The sequence below is a fragment of the Ascaphus truei genome, chromosome 6 (assembly GCF_040206685.1).
Source record: "Ascaphus truei isolate aAscTru1 chromosome 6, aAscTru1.hap1, whole genome shotgun sequence".
Taxonomy (NCBI): domain Eukaryota; kingdom Metazoa; phylum Chordata; class Amphibia; order Anura; family Ascaphidae; genus Ascaphus; species Ascaphus truei.
This window is the reverse complement of record NC_134488.1, coordinates 26,407,076-26,426,132: the sequence shown is the minus strand read 5'-3', so window position 1 is coordinate 26,426,132 and position 19,057 is coordinate 26,407,076. Positions and strand designations below refer to the sequence as shown.

The 19,057-nt window shown below is 43.4% G+C and overlaps 1 protein-coding gene and 1 long non-coding RNA gene across 2 annotated transcripts in view; both read right to left on the bottom strand.

The window, feature by feature from the left end:
• The window catches only part of LOC142496411 (uncharacterized), a 510,055-nt gene that overhangs the window by 167,075 nt on the left and 323,923 nt on the right, over positions 1 to 19,057 (bottom strand). The window lies entirely within an intron of this gene.
• GRHL3 (grainyhead like transcription factor 3) overlaps positions 5,554 to 19,057 on the bottom strand; it is a 51,097-nt gene continuing 37,593 nt past the window's right edge. The window contains exons 12-16 of the mRNA XM_075603710.1: positions 17,311 to 17,339; positions 16,227 to 16,315; positions 15,624 to 15,709; positions 8,706 to 8,770; positions 5,554 to 5,701 (exon numbers count right to left, since the gene is read on the bottom strand). Of these exons, the coding sequence (XP_075459825.1) occupies positions 5,587 to 5,701; positions 8,706 to 8,770; positions 15,624 to 15,709; positions 16,227 to 16,315; positions 17,311 to 17,339 (384 nt within the window). The 3' untranslated portion in view covers positions 5,554 to 5,586. The remainder of the gene's footprint in view (positions 5,702 to 8,705; positions 8,771 to 15,623; positions 15,710 to 16,226; positions 16,316 to 17,310; positions 17,340 to 19,057) is intronic.

The following is a 19,057-nucleotide window of genomic DNA, read 5'->3' as shown; positions in this document are numbered from 1 at the left end:
TGCTGTCTGTTTGTACAATTGGCATTCTACACTCGCATTTAGTATCTGGCTTTATTCAGTGCCATGTACCTTTTGACTGTCCAAAAATCTATTTGCCATTCCCTCAAGTTTTATTTAGTGATCCTACAAATATGAACCAAGTGTAAGTATTGGTAAATGGGCAACCTCTTAATCAATCGTGTGGGAATGGTAACTGTCCGCCCTCAACATGGTATTTCTATCCGTAGGTTTTTATATAGAGGCTGGTCGAGGTAATGTCCTTATTAATGGTACAACAAGAAAATGAACGACCCATGGAATGACTTCCGGATTTGAAACAATCTTGCGATCAAGTGTGATAATAAACTCAATGAATTGGAATTATTACAGTAATAATACGTGTATAATAATAATAATTGTTTGTTCTTGTATAGCGCTGATAATTTTACATAGCGCTTTACAGAGACATTTTGCAAGCACAGTCCCTGCTCCGTGGAGCTTACAATCTATGATTTTGGTGCCTGGGGCACAGGGAGATAAAGTGACCTGCCCAAGGTCACAAGGAGCTGACACTGGGAATTGAACCAGGCTCCCCTGCTTCAAACTCTCAGTGCCAGTCAGTGTCTTTACTCACTGAGCCGCTCCTGACCCGTGAGAAACCATGATGTTCTATAAAAGACTGGTAAGGTGGGCATTCTCCAGACATATTGCATATACAGACACCCCGACATGTTTAACGAGAGGACGTAATAAACTAGGCCTGCCCACAGAATATCTGCCGGGGCCCAGGACTAATTATGCCACTTATTCTTGAGAAAGGCCGTTTGAGGCCGAAACGTCGATCTATTGGCAAATACGTTTCTTTAGTTAAATCCGTAGTGCCCCGTCTCTCCTTTTCTCTCAAGTGTTTAGTGGGACAGGTAGTACGGTGATGACAGACCTATCATCTGAGCTGGGTGGGGGACTTCAAGGTTAATAAGAAGAAGTAATTAAGTAGACCTATCCACACGATAACCCGCAGGGCCCAGTACTATAGCTATGACCTGGGCCTCACTGAGCGGGTGGGGGAGTTCAGGGTATATGTGCCTGCAAGTCTCATATTATATTATTTTACTGTCCTTATTATTATTATTATTTTTAAATAATTTTAGACATCAATTTGGACCAAAAAGAATAATAATTTGTTATCACAAAACCAAATCATTAAAAAAAAAACAATGTTTCCAACCGAAACGCGAGGGAAAGGGCTCAGCGTTTCTGTAAATATAGGGCGAGTCTGTGGCCAATTTAGAATCACAAAGGTTGAACTCGATGGACATATGTCATTCTTCAACGTGAACCGTAGGTCGGTGGTGGTTCGGTGTCGTTGACAAGTAGCACCACTGCAAGGCAATACCACTTTGACCACTGGAGACCGCGCAGCGTAAACGTGAACGGCAGCTTTACTGAAGGAACATGTGTTACTAGACGAGTGCTTTAACTTTATTACAACTCTAATACATTTCCTACGTCGCACTTACACACATTTTAACTGTTCAGAATATATTCCAGCAACACTTTTCTATACATATTTTTTGCCCTTTAATACTAACATTTATGAATATAAAAACAAAGGGGGAAAAAAACATTAGTAAAAAAAACACACACTGGGAAATGTGAAAAGGGATATTTTTTTTTTCAATGGCAAAAAATGCATCTTTGCTTGTTAAAAAAAACATACAGAAGACATCCATACACTTCAAATATATATATATATATAAAAAAAAGACGTTAGCAATAGGAAATGTATAAAACGGAAACTTTTCTGGTTTTTATCAATGGGGCTTTATGGCAAAACTGGCAGCTAAGTGTGTGTGTGTGTGTGTGTGTATATATGTATATATATATATATATATACAGCTAAACCCCGTTATAACGCGCCTCGTTATACCGCGATTCGGTTATAACGCGGTTTTCCCGTGGCTCCCGTTTTTTTTTAAAAAAAAAAAAAAAAAAAAAAAAAATTTTTTAAAAAAAATTTTTTTACATTTTTTTTTTTGCACACTGCACACACTCACTGCACACACACTGCTCATTGCTCACACTGCCACACTGCACACACACTGCACACACACTGCTCATTGCTCACACTGACACACTGCACACACTCACTGCACACACACTGCTCATTGCTCACTGCCACACTGCACACACACTGCACACTGCACACACTCACTGCACACACACTGCTCATTGCTCACACTGCCACACTGCACACACACTGCACACTGCACACACACTGCTCATTGCTCACACTGACACACTGCACACACACACTGCTCATTGCTCACTGCCACACTGCACACACACTGCACACTGCACACACACTGCTCATTGCTCACACTGACACACTGCACACACACTGACCACACTCACGCACACTCACACACACTTACGCACACTCACGCACACTTACGCACACTTACAGACACTCACACACACTCACACACACACACACACACTTACACACACTTAGACACTCACACACACTCACACACACTTACACACACTTAGACACTCACACACACTCACACACACTTACACACACTTAGACACTCACAGACACACACTCACACACACACACACACTTACACACTCACAGACACTCACAGACACTCACAGACACTCACAGACACTCACAGACACTCACAGACACTCACAGACACTCACAGACACTCACACACACTCACACACACTTACACACTCACAGACACTCACACACACTCACACACACTTACACACACACTCAGACACTTACCCACACTCACACACCCATATACACACACACACTTTCTCTCCCATATATACATACACACACACTCTCTCACTCTACACAGACGGGCCGCGACCAGCACCACCACCCGCTCCCCCCCCTCCTCCCGCGCAGGCAGCGGGAGCACCGGGGACAGCGGTGGGGAGAAGAAACCCCCCGCTACAACCTCCATGCAGGCAGCATGGTTCTGAGGTAAGCGGCGACCTGAGGGGACATCCCCACTCCCATCTCCTGCCCCGCGGCCTGTCCCGAGGTGACAGGGGGAAGCGGGGACAGGAGAGACATCCCCGCTCCCATCTCCTGCCCCGCGGCCTGTCCCGAGGTGACAGGGGGAAGCGGGGACAGGAGGGACATCCCCGCTCCCATCTCCTGCCCCGCGGCCTGTCCCGAGGTGACAGGGGGAAGCGGGGACAGGAGAGACATCCCCGCTCCCATCTCCTGCCCCGCGGCCTGTCCCGAGGTGACAGGGGGAAGCGGGGACAGGAGGGACATCCCCGCTCCCATCTCCTGCCCCGCGGCCTGTCCCGAGGTGACAGGGGGAAGCGGGGACAGGAGGGACATCCCCGCTCCCATCTCCTGCCCCGCGGCCTGTCCCGAGGTGACAGGGGGAAGCGGGGACAGGAGAGACATCCCCGCTCCCATCTCCTGCCCCGCGGCCTGTCCCGCGGTGACAGGGGGAAGCGGGGAGCGGAGGGACATGCCCGCTCCCATCTCCTGTCCCGCGGGATGAATATGCGCTAAAGCGCGGCGGCCATTTTTTTTTCTCGCGACCCCGTTAGTAACGCGGTGGTCTCGGGGTGGACCCCGAGACCCGCGTTATAACGGGGTTTAGCTGTATATACATATATATATATATATATATACATATACACACACACACACACACACACACCACAGAACGGTGTCATCTATTTGTTTTTGAGAGAGATATATATACTGTATGTGTGTGTATATATATATATATATATATATATATATATATATATAATCAAAATATAAATAGATGATACCGTTCTGTGGCTAACGAAATGCTTTTATTTGTGCGAGCTTTCGAGATACACTGATCTCTTCTTACGGCGATGTTACAATGAATGAAGCAAGGAACATTGTAACATCGCCGGAAGAAGAGATCAGTGTATCTCGAAAGCTCGCACAAATAAAAGCATTTCGTTAGCCACAGAACGGTATCATCTATTTATTTTTTGATTATTGAAGCTCGGCTAACACGGTACTGATACCTCTACATGAATATATATATATATATATATATATATATATAATAGTGTGTGTGTGTATGTATGTATGTATGTATGTATGTATAGTGACTAAAGAAAAGTTTGGGGGCTGTGTCTGATTTGAAAAAGATCCATATTTTATTAGACAGTGGTCTTTATGGACTGTATTTTACAAAGATTAAAGCACTATTTATTCTGTAAAAACAGGGAGGGGGGGGATGTAAAATAAATACCTTTTTCTTTAAAAAGTAGGTGGAATTGTAGACGTTTAAATATATAAAGTAGAAGAACTCTGGGTATGAAAATAAAACAGTAGTGGTACTTTCCACCCCCTAGCACAGGGCTGGCCAACAACAGGTCAGATTTTATGGATATCCCTGCTTCAGCACAGGTGGCTGAGCCACTTCTGCTGAAGCAGGGATATCCTTAAAACCTCACGTTGGTGGCCCTTGTGGACTGGAGTTGGCCAACCCTGTACCACGTAAAAAAAAAAAAAAGGTTACACAGCATGGAATAAGTTTTTTACGGTTCATTTCAGAGGATTGTAGCCTGAAATTTTCAGAGCATCTATTGTATTACATTCTGAAATAAATGAGATAAGCAGCACAGATATTACGGAGGGCACTGGAGTATACAGTCCGGGCGAGAGCACACTGCAACAGTCTTGCAATCCTTTTAACATAAAGGGTTAATGCATCATCTGCCGTTTACTTAACAAAAGTAATTAAGAGGTTGTTTTGCCGAATTATAGATTTGAATGAGCTGGAAGGGGTCTTCCATTGCTGGAAGGGGTCTTCCATAGCAATGGAAGGGGTCTTATGGAATTGCGAAGCTTAGCAAATATGGTCCTTCTGTTCAGCCAATCGGAAATCATTAGCTTTGGAAATAACCAATAGGCAAAGTTGCTACAATGCAATCTCATTCGTTTATCTAGCATGTTGAGCAGACTAATGTAAATCTCTTGTTGTCCCAGATCTCCACCTCGGGGGTACCCATGTGATATGTCGATTCACTCTAAAAATGTTTCATGTCATCCGGTTGTAGCTCAGTACAAAATTCTTGGCAAGCGATATGTTCTTGTCTGTCCTGCTATGATACATGGCTGCCTAAAGCCAGCTTAACAAAGAATAAAAAATAAAAAAAGGAAATAAAAAAAGGAAATAAAAAATACACCTTGCGCATATGTTAAAGTGAGAACGTAGATATTATACTGTACAAGCAGCCTTATTGCTGACATCGCATTGTTAGTTTGTTACTTTTCCCTTTGCAAGATGGAGCATCTGCCTTCGCAACCGCGGTGTTAACCAGAGCTGCCAAAGGATTGTCATTCAGAAGGTTACACAAAAGTCTTCTGGATGTGACAGTCTTCAGTGACCAGAAGTCCCATGCGGACTTCCCAAAGCCGCGTTGATTTCACAAAACTTAGTGGCATTGTGCTCTCCTCACTTGGGAGAAGTACAAGCGTTGGGCAAGGTCATGAGGTTGATCAAGCTGTGGGTCCCTTGGACCATCCTCCTGGCTCATGAGTCTGTTTGATTTGTACATGGTCCACTACTCATTTTATAGTTCTTTAAGTGTGATTTGGATTTTCCCTTCCATTTCCTTCATGTCCAGCAGAAAGGCCACATGGTTGCTGTAGTGTTGGATGATGTTGTTGTCCATGTTTACCAGAATCCTTTGGGGGAGAAGAAGACAGATACAAATTAACGTGATGGCAACAGAGAGTTGGAAAACTCAACACCACTGCATGAGCAAAGCAGTGCCCCACTAGCCATGTTATTCTAGAGCAGGGGAGCACCATCTTTTGCTGCTGCGCCCCCTGCCTTGCCTCCTCTTGTTCTCACGCCCCCCCTTACCTTGATGCGGTGTCAAATGACTCTGCGGGGTCATGACCCGCAGCTCGTGTGACATCATGCCGAGTTGCCATGGTGATGAGTCATGAAGCAGGCAGAGTCAAGGTAAGTTGAGGTTGCAGAGGCCTCATGCGGTCCCCCGGCATTTATTTTAAATGCCTTGGGGAAGAGCGCGGGGCCTCTGCAACCGCCCCGCCCCCCCCCAGAAAAATCTCGCACCCCCCTGTTCTAGAACTGGGGTGCTCAACTCCAGTCCTCAACCCCCCTCCCCCCCCCCCCCCCCCACTGACAAGTCAGATTTTAAAGGCTATCCCAGCTTCCGCACACTCAAGCACAATAATATACTTTAGTAACATGGTAGTTGTGGAATAAAGACATATGTATTCAGTACAATGTGTACTTTAGTTGAGGAACCCCAGTGAAATGATCAGTATAATGCTGATCTGTAGCCAGCCAGCGCCAAGCTGTTAATGCTGAGTAAAGACAGCAAATTTGGTATCAACAACTTTCTGATTTCATTATGCATTAGAGGGATTATTTCACTACATTACTGGGTAAAAAAATAAACCTTAAAAAGACGCCCCCTTTTTTTTAAAGTGAGCTCCATCTGATGCCATTTAAAGCAGATTATTAACCGTATTTTGTTTTTTTTAATTTCATTTACATTTGTATTTAAAAGCCTGCCGTAGCCCTCCTCCACTCCACCGCAGGCAGCACAGAGCTGCTTTTCATGCAGTCTACAAAAGGCCTTCACAAAAAAAAACAAAAAGGGGCGTTAAAAATAACGGCAGACTTTTACGGTAATAACACCTGGTAAATGTCACGTCGATTGCTTTGGCCTATTAACGTCACGTTAAATAGGTTAGCAGAGTTTAGGGAATTTAGCCCTGACAATGTGTGGACACGTCCCCATCATCCTGCAGAGTTTTCCCCAAGCTCCAGCAGTGGTGGATTCATTCTGCGCTGTAATCCTCATGTCTGTAATGGAGTCGCACCACGACGAAGGCTGGACATTTGATTTCACTGGGGCAGCCAACAAGTAGCAGCCTATATCAAATGTTAACCTATCTGATTTAATACGGACTAACCTTAAAACTCGCCTCACAAATCAAGCATCCCAACAGCCTGCCCTCATGGCTACTGTCCCACACTCAGTCTCTCCTACCACCCATTGTGACCAAACACTGCCATCTACAGCACTTATTCCTTCACCTGCTGTCTCTGTAAGTCTCCCAACATACCACTTAGATTGTAAGCTCTTCGGGGCAGGGATTTTCTTTCCTATTGTCTGATTTTGCTGCATTTATTGTATAATTATAATTCCCTGTACTGTATTCTTTGTGAAGCGCTGAGTACACTTTTGGCACTATATACATAAAAAGACATACATACATACATACAAATGTTGCTTTAGAGTCGTGCTTTGTAACTCCAGTCTTCAAGAACCTCCAACAGGTCAGGTTTTAAGGCTATCTGATATACTTAAAACCTGGCCTGTTGGGGGTTCTTGGAGACTGTTGCTGGACGCTGCGGTTGCGTGGTCAGAATGCTTTGTACGATGCCTGTCATTGGTCGGTTTCTAAAGCAACACAGCTTGCACGGAGCCGAGTGTCTGTCATTCTTTGGTTTAGCTTTATGGGGAGGGAGTGTGGGGTAAGATCTCTGGACACTTGCCAGTGATAACAATGCATTAGCTGATCTTTCACAAAGTCACTGGGGCTTGCAAAGCCCATTGTATATTTTTATCTCCCACTTTTTTTTTTTTTACAGGGTCTATTTCCTGGAACAGCAGTTCAACGTGTCACCGGCTCCTTTGGCAATGAAGGGGTTATCACGTGTTGCTGCCTCTCCCAACAGCATCGAAGAAGAGCTTAACCTCCCAGAGCTGAACATGCCGAACTGCGTGCAACAAAAGAAAACAATTCCCAACGCTACATCCAAGGACTACAAATATAGCGTTAAATACATAACTTTCTAGGGTCATCTAACCAAACTCTTTGGCCCCAGCGTTATAAACCTGCAGCCGCACCAAGGCATGGGCCCTTTGCAGATCCTAACACTATCTGTGAAGATTCTCATTTACGTCTGCAATGGAGAGAGATATGTCTCACTGGGCCCGTCTTCCACTGCAGAGGTGAATGAGAACTTTCACAGGTAGTGTTAGGACCTGTAAAGGGGCCATGCCTTGGCCGGGCTGCAGAGCTTAAAACGCTTTGGCCAATGAGTTTGGCTAGATGACCCATACTTATGAGAAGACAAGCAGTTAGGTATTTAACTATATATTTTTTATCATACTGGATATAGCATTGGGAAACAATATATATATACACCTCCTGCCCACAAAACTTAATTCTGGAGCCCTAGCTGATCTTATAAGGCAGGGGTGCGCGAGATTTTTTGGGAGGCGGGGCGTGGCGGTTACCGAGACCCCGTGCTCTTCAGACAGCTTCAGACGTCCCATGACCCGTCGCCATGGCTTCAAATGATGCCGTGGGGTCACGTGACAGGACCCCGCGACGTCATTTGACGCCGGATTAAAGGTGAGGGGGGGGACGCGACACCTGGGGAGAGCAGGCAGGGGTGCGCAGAGCAGAACGTTTGCGCACCCCTGTTATAAGGGCTGGTGGTAAAAGACGTTTGAGTGTGTATTCTCCCTAACGCAGAACTCTGGCACACATGTAACCTCTTATCTGTACACACACAGTAATCTCCCAGTAATTCAGACTTTACAAGGTTTGCGTTTACAGAAAAGATTTTATCAACGATTTGCTGTTTATCCTTGTACAGGAGATTCTGTGTGTGTGTATATTTCAATAGACGACTTACCCTCTTTTGCACTTTTTATAGACTTTAAAAATTCTTTCTTCGGGTAGTCCATATTTTTCTGAAATCTGTGGAATATGGTGCATGTCAGTATATGGGACAAATCTGTGCGAGTCATAAAGCACAGTCTTATAATATCAGCAGTATACAACATGTGTGGGTCTGTGCGTATCTGTATAACAGTGTACTGTATAAGCGTGTGGGGGTCTGTGTGTATATAAAAAGGGAAAAGTGAGACAAGGTGGAGGTTTTAAGGCTATACCAAAGTATCAGTAAAGGGCAAATCGCACGTGAAAGTCCTCAACACGGAAATAATACAAGGTTCAAACAAATAAGGAGTTATTACATTAACCCAAAAAGTGATAGTATAAAAAGTGATTCAGTGAACCGGTTAAGAAACCTTCCCCGGTAACAGAGTCTGCTGCTTCTAAGTGATGATGGCGCTGCTTCTAAGTGATGATGGCGCTGCTTCTAAGTGATGATGGCGCTGCATCACGGATCTAAGATGAATAAAAAAAGAAGAAAAGCACAAAAAAAAACCGCTCAAAGTGTAGTATTTAAAAATGATATTCGTGGTATAAAAAATGTGGGCAAATATCAACGTTCAACAAAATAAGATAAAAGAAGCATTGGTGGGATGAATTCTCCGAGATTGAGCGTGCCCTCATGCTGGCGCCCGGATGGGAACACAACGGCAGTCGGAGGTCAGAGGGAACTCCTGATGAAGTAGCGTGACACAACGAAACGCGTTGGATACATTTGGACAATTTTTGTTACTATATGTCACTAGGGAGATCCCCTACTATTGCAGTGCTTATCTGGCCCTTTCATATCAAAGACAGGTCGCAGTTTATTATTCAACATTTCCTGGACCGTTTATCTGGCGGTGCGCGTCTGGGTTGCCCGAGCTGGAATAGACCAATCACCTTCTCCAACTGTTCGTGGGGCGTGTTGCGTTGTGAGGGTCCGGTCTGGACTATGGGTTTTTGCCCAAGAGGAACGTTGTCCGGCACTGCTCGGGATTGCGGTTCTGGCCACTTACCTCCCAGCTGCCGTTGTCTGCCAATGCGGGCGCCAGCGTGAGGGTACGCTGAATCTTGGAGAATTCATCAGGACGGTTTTCACACTACCAATGCTTGTCTTATTTTGTTGTTTTGAAATACTACATTGTGAGAGTTTTTGCTCTTTTCTTCTTTGTTATTTATCTGAGATTATATATATATATATATATAAAAAACAGCCTATAGGGAACCATGTTAAAAATGGTTATTGAGGCAAAAAGTGACACTGTGTGCTCATTTGCATGTCATTTCCCAGAATCCCTTGCTGCAGTGGAAGTGCTGTATGCTGGGTGATAATGGGGAAAGGCGGGGTTGCAGACATGCCTAAGACATGCAGATGAGCATACAGCTATATTTGCATATTTGCTTTCCTGTGGAGGGTTTTTGTCACTTTTTTTACTCACCATAACTTAACTCAGTATTATGGTTTAGCCTATCCCATAGCCTCTCTTGCATTCCCAGTAAAATCAACCCCACACTGATGAGACCCATCAAGGTCGAAACAGCTGTCTGTGGGTGGTTTTCTGGGTATGCACCTTAACCCTGGCTGTGCTCAAAGCTGTGACCATGCAGCAAGCTTAAGCCTATAGGGAACCATGTTAAAAATGGTTATTGAGGCAAAAAGTGACACCGTGTGCTCATTTGCATGTCATTTCCCAGAATCCCTTGCTGCAGTGGAAGTGCTGTATGCTGGGTGATAATGAGGAAAGGCGGGGTTGCAGACCTGCCTAAGACATGCAGATGAGCATACAGCTATATTTGCATATATATATATATATATATAGATAGATATTCTATATAAAACAGCATGTAACGTGTGGGTTTGTGTATATATCTATATAACAATATATAAGCCTGTGTGGCTCTGTGTGTATCTATATAACAATATATAAGCCTGTGTGGGACTGTGTGTATCTATATAACAGTATATAACGTGTGGGACTGTGTGTATCTATATAACAGTATATAAGCGTGTGTGGGACTGTGTGTATCTATATAACAGTATATAACGTGTGGGACTGTGTGTATCTATATAACAGTATATAAGCGTGTGTGGGACTGTGTGTATCTATATAACAGTATATAACGTGTGGCTCTGTGTGTATCTATATAACAGTATATAACGTGTGGGACTGTGTGTATCTATATAACAGTATATAACGTGTGGCTCTGTGTGTATCTATATAACAGTATATAACGTGTGGCTCTGTGTGTATCTATATAACAGTATATAACGTGTGGGACTGTGTGTATCTATATAACAGTATATAACGTGTGGCTCTGTGTGTATCTATATAACAGTATATAAGCATGTGTGGGTCTGTGTGTATCTATATAACAGTATATAAGCATGTGTGGGTCTGTGTGTATCTATATAACAGTATATAACATGTGTCGGTCTGTGTGTATCTATATAACAGTATATAAGCGTGTGTGGGTCTGTGTGTATCTATATAACAGTATATAAGCCTGTGTGGGTCTGTGTGTATCTATATAACAGTATATACGCATGTGTGGGTCTGTGTATCTATATAACAGTATATAAGCGTGTGTGGGTCTGTGTGTATCTATATAACAGTATATAAGCGTGTGTGGGTCTGTGTGTATCTATATAACAGTATATAAGCATGTGTGGGTCTATGTGTATCTATATAACAGTATATAAGCATGTGTGGGTCAGTGTGTATCTATACAGTATAACAGTATATAAGCATGTGTGGGTCTGTGTGTATCTATATAACAGTATATAAGCATGTGTGGGTCTATGTGTATCTATATAACAGTTTATAAGTATGTGTGTGTCTGTGTGTATCTATATAACAGTATATAAGTATGTGTGTGTCTGTATCTATATAGATAGATATTCTATATAAAACAGCATGTAACGTGTGGGTTTGTGTATATATCTATATAACAATATATAAGCCTGTGTGGCTCTGTGTGTATCTATATAACAATATATAAGCCTGTGTGGGACTGTGTGTATCTATATAACAGTATATAACGTGTGGGACTGTGTGTATCTATATAACAGTATATAAGCGTGTGTGGGACTGTGTGTATCTATATAACAGTATATAACGTGTGGCTCTGTGTGTATCTATATAACAGTATATAACGTGTGGGACTGTGTGTATCTATATAACAGTATATAACGTGTGGCTCTGTGTGTATCTATATAACAGTATATAACGTGTGGCTCTGTGTGTATCTATATAACAGTATATAACGTGTGGGACTGTGTGTATCTATATAACAGTATATAACGTGTGGCTCTGTGTGTATCTATATAACAGTATATAAGCATGTGTGGGTCTGTGTGTATCTATATAACAGTATATAAGCATGTGTGGGTCTGTGTGTATCTATATAACAGTATATAACATGTGTCGGTCTGTGTGTATCTATATAACAGTATATAAGCGTGTGTGGGTCTGTGTGTATCTATATAACAGTATATAAGCATGTGTGGGTCTGTGTGTATCTATATAACAGTATATAAGCGTGTGTGGGTCTGTGTGTATCTATATAACAGTATATAAGTATGTGTGTGTCTGTGTGTGTCTGTATAACAGTATATAAGCATGTGTGGGTCTGTGTGTATCTATATAACAGTATATAAGCATGTGTGGGTCTGTGTGTATCTATATAACAGTATATAAGCGTGTGTGGGTCTGTGTGTATCTATATAACAGTATATAAGCGTGTGTGGGTCTGTGTGTATCTACATAACAGTATATAAGCGTGTGTGGGTCTGTGTGTATCTATATAACAGTATATAAGCGTGTGTGGGTCTGTGTGTATCTATATAACAGTATATAAGTATGTGTGGGTCTGTGTGTATCTATATAACAGTATATAAGTGTGTCTGTGTGTATCTATATAACAGTATATAAGCGTGTGTGGGTCTGTGTGTATCTATATAACAGTATATAAGCATGTGTGGGTCTATGTGTATCTATATAACAGTATATAAGCATGTGTGGCTCTGTGTGTATCTATATAACAGTATATAACGTGTGGGACTGTGTGTATCTATATAACAGTATATAACGTGTGGCTCTGTGTGTATCTATATAACAGTATATAAGCATGTGTGGGTCTGTGTGTATCTATATAACAGTATATAAGCATGTGTGGGTCTGTGTGTATCTATATAACAGTATATAACATGTGTCGGTCTGTGTGTATCTATATAACAGTATATAAGCGTGTGTGGGTCTGTGTGTATCTATATAACAGTATATAAGCATGTGTGGGTCTGTGTGTATCTATATAACAGTATATAAGCGTGTGTGGGTCTGTGTGTATCTATATAACAGTATATAAGTATGTGTGTGTCTGTGTGTGTCTGTATAACAGTATATAAGCATGTGTGGGTCTGTGTGTATCTATATAACAGTATATAAGCATGTGTGGGTCTGTGTGTATCTATATAACAGTATATAAGCGTGTGTGGGTCTGTGTGTATCTATATAACAGTATATAAGCGTGTGTGGGTCTGTGTGTATCTACATAACAGTATATAAGCGTGTGTGGGTCTGTGTGTATCTATATAACAGTATATAAGCGTGTGTGGGTCTGTGTGTATCTATATAACAGTATATAAGTATGTGTGGGTCTGTGTGTATCTATATAACAGTATATAAGTGTGTCTGTGTGTATCTATATAACAGTATATAAGCGTGTGTGGGTCTGTGTGTATCTATATAACAGTATATAAGCATGTGTGGGTCTATGTGTATCTATATAACAGTATATAAGCATGTGTGGGTCAGTGTGTATCTATACAGTATAACAGTATATAAGCATGTGTGGGTCTGTGTGTATCTATATAACAGTATATAAGCATGTGTGGGTCTATGTGTATCTATATAACAGTATATAAGTATGTGTGTGTCTGTGTGTATCTATATAACAGTATATAAGTATGTGTGTGTCTGTATCTATATAACAGTATATAAGCGTGTGTGGGTCTGTGTGTATCTATATAACAGTATATAAGCGTGTGTGGGTCTGTGTGTATCTATATAACAGTATATAAGCGTGTGTGGGTCTGTGTGTATCTATATAACAGTATATAAGCGTGTGTGGGTCTGTGTGTATCTATATAACAGTATATAAGCGTGTGTGGGTCTGTGTGTATCTATATAACAGTATATAAGCGTGTGTGGGTCTGTGTGTATCTATATAACAGTATATTAGCGTGTGTGGGTCAGTGTGTGTCTATATAACAGTATATAAGCATGTGTGGGTCTGTGTGTGTCTATATGTAGCCGGGATCCTTTTTACCACCATTGGTTGTTGTGGGGTGGGAGAGGCTGCACCTAGGGAACGCTCCGATAACGGAGGTTCCGCGTAGAGGGAGCCGCCATCTTAAGGTTGGCGCAGGCGCAGAACTGGTCCAGCAGGAGGTTGCGCATGCGCGGGACAAAGTGAGCAAAGCCCGCGAACGAGGAGAGCTCGGATAGGAGGGAGGTTAGGGAACTACGGGTCCCAGCAGCGACCAATCAGGTGCGAGTAGGGGAGGAAAAGGAAGTGAGGGGGTTCACGTTGTGTCAGAGCTAGCTGTAGGAGGAAGGAGAAGGAGTTTCGGTGTAGGGAGGCCGTCCGCTCCTACCTAGGCCGCATACCCCAGGCCCAGTTAGGCCATGAGTCCCAGTGGTGTGAAGCTGAGCTAGGGACTGGCCATAGACAGGTTCCGGATTCCCTTACTGTTACACAATCGCTACCGGGACAGTTCTAAGTCAGCGGGAGGTCTGGGATCAGGCCCCGCTACCAAGTCGCAGCGTGTCTGGGTGGGATCGCCCCGGACACCTACGGGTGACGTCATCTACGCCCACACTGATCCTTTGTGAAGATAGTTCAGAACCGGGTACTGGAGAGTCCGGCAGGGAAACTTCAAGTGCAGCAACGGTACCATCATTGACTCAGGACACGGTGGCTGCGCAGTCACATACATATACATTCACTGTCTCACGTGAGGGTGGGGGACTTATTCCAAGAGGGGACTGGACACGGGGTGGGATCACCCGTTGAAGGGAGGGGGAGAGCGAGCGTTCGGCAAGACGAGTATAGTGTCTCCTCAAAGAGGGACACAGGTTTATGATAAAATAAGAGAGAGGTTGTGTCATTGAGTCCGTGCCAGTAAAGTATATTGGTTAAGGTATATTGCTGTGTGTGTGTATTAATGTACATAAGTTCCTCCGAAGACCCACTTCCCCTCGGGCGGAAGCTGTCGCAGGTGGAGGCGCTGCACCAAGTTATAGGTATTGTGTGTACCCCAGGCTCTCCGTGGCAGAGGCTCAGTGAGCCTACAGGTTATACAGCATATGGTAGTGGTCTGTGTTCGCTAGGAACCAGGGCTACATATATAACAGTATATAAGCATGTGTGTGGGTCTGTGTGTATCTATATAACAGTATATAAGAAGGTGTGGGTCTGTGTGTATCTGTATAACAGTATATAGGCATGAGTGTGTGTCTGTGCGTGTATCTATATAACAGTATGTAAGCTATGTACAGTGTTTTGCATATACTGGCAGCGCTATATAAGAATACAGTTATTAATATGGGTAACCACTCTTGAATTCCTCCTATAAGCGACTGCCATTGCAGGCTGATACGTGGTTTATCTCGGCGACCTATAACACATAGTATCACAGGATGGGGAGATTGGAGAGGTGGGGGGGGATATGCTCAAAACACCGCAGGGTTTTCAACAAGGTACAGGACAGAAGCATATGTCAGAGAAAGCCCGGGATCTAATAGGCTCTGAGGTTTTACGACAGATTACAAATGGGCAGACGAGGTGAGACAAGAGGTTCTGATTGGCTGTCAAATGGTATGTCACTACTTACTGCATTCCTTAGACCCTTGAGATCTGGTGTCTTCAGCATCAGGGCATCGAACACCTCGTCAGTTTCTCTCCGTACGTATAACAACACTGCAAACAGTTAAGACGTGTGATTCAAGACAGATCCGACTGCTCAAGAAGTAGCCTAGTGACAAAGTCACGGTCTTTGAAGCAAGACCACCTATGGTCGAATCCCTGAGTTAGTGTCCATTAAGAAGAAGGGTCTGTGGGAGCTCGCATGCCTATGGAGATACTTGGCATCACTACATCAGTATTATTTTACTTGGTGGTCATCATTTTTAGCATCATACATGGTGGGTTAGCCCCATCCAGTGGAAAATTGGCTATCTGTATAAGTCAGGCGTAGTCAACTCAAGTCGTCATAAGCTACCACCTGGCCAACTTTTCAGGATGTCTCTGCTTCAGCACAGGTGGCTCAATAAGTGGCTCAGTCTTTGACTGAACCACCTGTGCTGAAGCATATTCTGAAAAACCTAACCTGGTGGTAGCTCTTGAGGACTGGAGTTGGCCACCCCTGTTCTAAATGAAGGACGAGAAGAAGAATGAAGGGAAGAAAGTTGTAGCGTGGTGAATGGTAAGTGGTTACCTCTTTGTGAATCTTCAGTCTTCTGTTGTTTGGCAGGTAGTCCATTAAATCCTTCTCTGTAGGTCTGACAGCTCCTCTTCAGCGTTAACCTGTAATAAACCAGTAGACTATAAGCAGCCACCCACAATCTGTTGAAAATGATGGTCCGTCTCCCTTATAAATACAATGTAACAAGCTTCCTAGAGATCACGGGCCATATTTGCTAAACAAAGTTCTGCCGTAAGCAGACACCTTGTAAACCCATTCAAGCCAATAAGCTGCGAGGTGTCTAGTGTATTTTGTCAGAAGACTGCTTAGTAAATATAGGCTTAAGGAAGTTGGGTAGATAATAAGCAGGGCATTGAAAAGAAGCGCCTTGTTCCCATAACATCTACAACATCCACCACCCTCATCCATCAGCATTATTACCTTAGAGTTAAGAGCAAGAAAAATAGCAATCACAAGGGCTCTTTAAAACATGTCTTATATACCAACAGGACAGAATGAGGTTAAACCGAGGAGAACGGGTGGTACCATTCCCAGAGATGGGCGTGGGATGGTTTGGACAGCAAACTAAACATTCTGGGGCCTGGTAAGTGCATTAGCTCTAAATGAATGGTGATCCCTTTCTCCCACATGGGCTCAGCTAGGGAGCTATTGATCAAAGTCTCCCAGGTGACAAAAAGTAATTGTTAGCTCTTCTGGGGAGGGACTCATTGAGCCGGCAAAAATCTATGTAAACCAATAATGATATAGAAAGGTCTAATTTGATGAGAGGAAGAGAGAGAGAGAGAGAGAGAGAGAGAAGAGAGAGAGAATATTCTGCATGGCATCCTGATGTGGTAAGATACAGATGTAACAGGCTTCATTGTTCCTTCTTGATGGGATATGGTGGGATAATTCTTCTCCAACACTGCCACTGAATCTTATAGAAACTCAGCCATATTGTGCATTATAAGGGGATGCGTTATCACTAGGCACAATGCCACATGCTCCATCTGCGTCTTCTCGTGCATTGTATGGCCAGTATATAACCAACAGATCCTGCAACAGTACTGTCACTTACTGGTGGCTTTAAAAACCTCACATATATCTTATTTCTTACCTGTCGTTGTTATCTGGGACAGCAAGTACCTTGAAAGCAAAAGAAAAACAAAATGCATCTGGTCACACTTATTGCAATGTTGGAACAAGTAACAGGTTTATCTAGCACATTCTGATCTGCTTCCATGCTGTCTGTGTTTAAAGGGGCAGCAGTCTACCCCTCCCAGTTCTCCCCATAACTAAATCCTACATTGTAAGGTATGTTTGCCTTGGTGCATTCCTGCGGCTACCGTTGACTCCGCAGACAAAGCAGGAATAAATATGATACACAATACAAAATATAGTAAATGTTGTACTTCTGCGTTTGGCAGTATAGAATGGTGAGAGCTCACACTATGGGGCCTATGCAGAGAGCAGCGCTAGAATAAATTGGAGAGTTTAAGAAAAAGTAGCTTTAATGGAGAGTTTTATTCTCCATATGCAGAAATGGGCGAAATCCGCTATTTTTAGCATTACTGCATGTGGAGAATTGTAAATGAGGAGATGCGCGCAGCTGAAAGGGAGAAAAAAAAAATCGCGCATTTTTTTCCCCCCTATAGCCGGCGAGCTCCTGCTTCTTGCCAACTTTAGTTGGCGGAGAAAATTGACGAAAAATGCGCCAAAAACAGCCGCTAGATGGCGAGCGCGCCTTTCTGAATTTGGATATTTTTCAAACTGGCGAGATGTAGTTTCTCGCCAGCCGCGCGGCGAGATTTTCAAATAGAAAAAAAATGGCGCTTTTTTCCTACCTCGCCATTTTCGGCTGTTTTTAGCGCGATTTTCGCCGGAAAATGGCGAGTTTGCAAATAGCGCTGCTCTCTGCATGAGGCCCTATATCTGCGTGTATCTTGAATAATATATCACGATCTTTACATAAAGTCATGATATCGTGACTTGAACTTTATTCGTTTGAATTTCGTTGGTCCTGGTGTTCTTTGGTTGTGATACCGTATTAAGGCCCGTGCGAATGAAGCCGTGTTCCGCCCCGAGTCACGGTCGGCGCTGGAAGACATCTGACTGTACAAGTCAGTGGGCCACAGGGTGATTTAAGGCAGGCGGCTGCTTGATAGAAATGGGTCGCGATGTTTAAACATAAATAGGAATGACATTATTCCTGGGGGAAAGGTGTTATTTGTTTGAAACGTCTTTCCTTTTTTTTTTTAAAGACTGTGATAATCATTTCTGGGACAAAATAATAATATAGAGTATAATAAAAATGTTGCATTCTTGTTTGAAACAACGGGCACTAAACCATCTCTTAAAAACAGACATGTATAGTTTATGAACCCATTATGTCAGGGGTTCTCAACTCCTGTCCTCAAGAGCCCCCCCAACAGGTCAGGTTTTCAGGACATCCCTGCTACAGCACAGGTGGCTCAATCAGTCCCTGCTTCAGCACAGGTGGCTCAATGAGTCCCTGCGTCAGCACAGGTGGCTCAATCAGGTCCTGCTTCAGCACAGGTAGCTCAATCAGTGGCTCAGTCTTCGATTGAGCCCCCTGTGCTGAAGCAGGCTCCTCGACTGAGCTACTGATTGAGCCACCTGTTCTGAAGCTGGATATCCTAAAACCTGATCTGTTGGAGGGGTCTTGGGGACTGAATTTGATAACCCCCTGTATTATGTATAGCATCATATATATGTCATTTCTACAAAGGGTGTAGCAGTGAATCGTGGCGGATTCTTAACCCTCCGTCAACGGAGTGCTGAATCGGCGGCTTGGATTCTAGCAATGCGTCCGCGGGTCGCGGAATCCACGGAGCGTGTTAGCA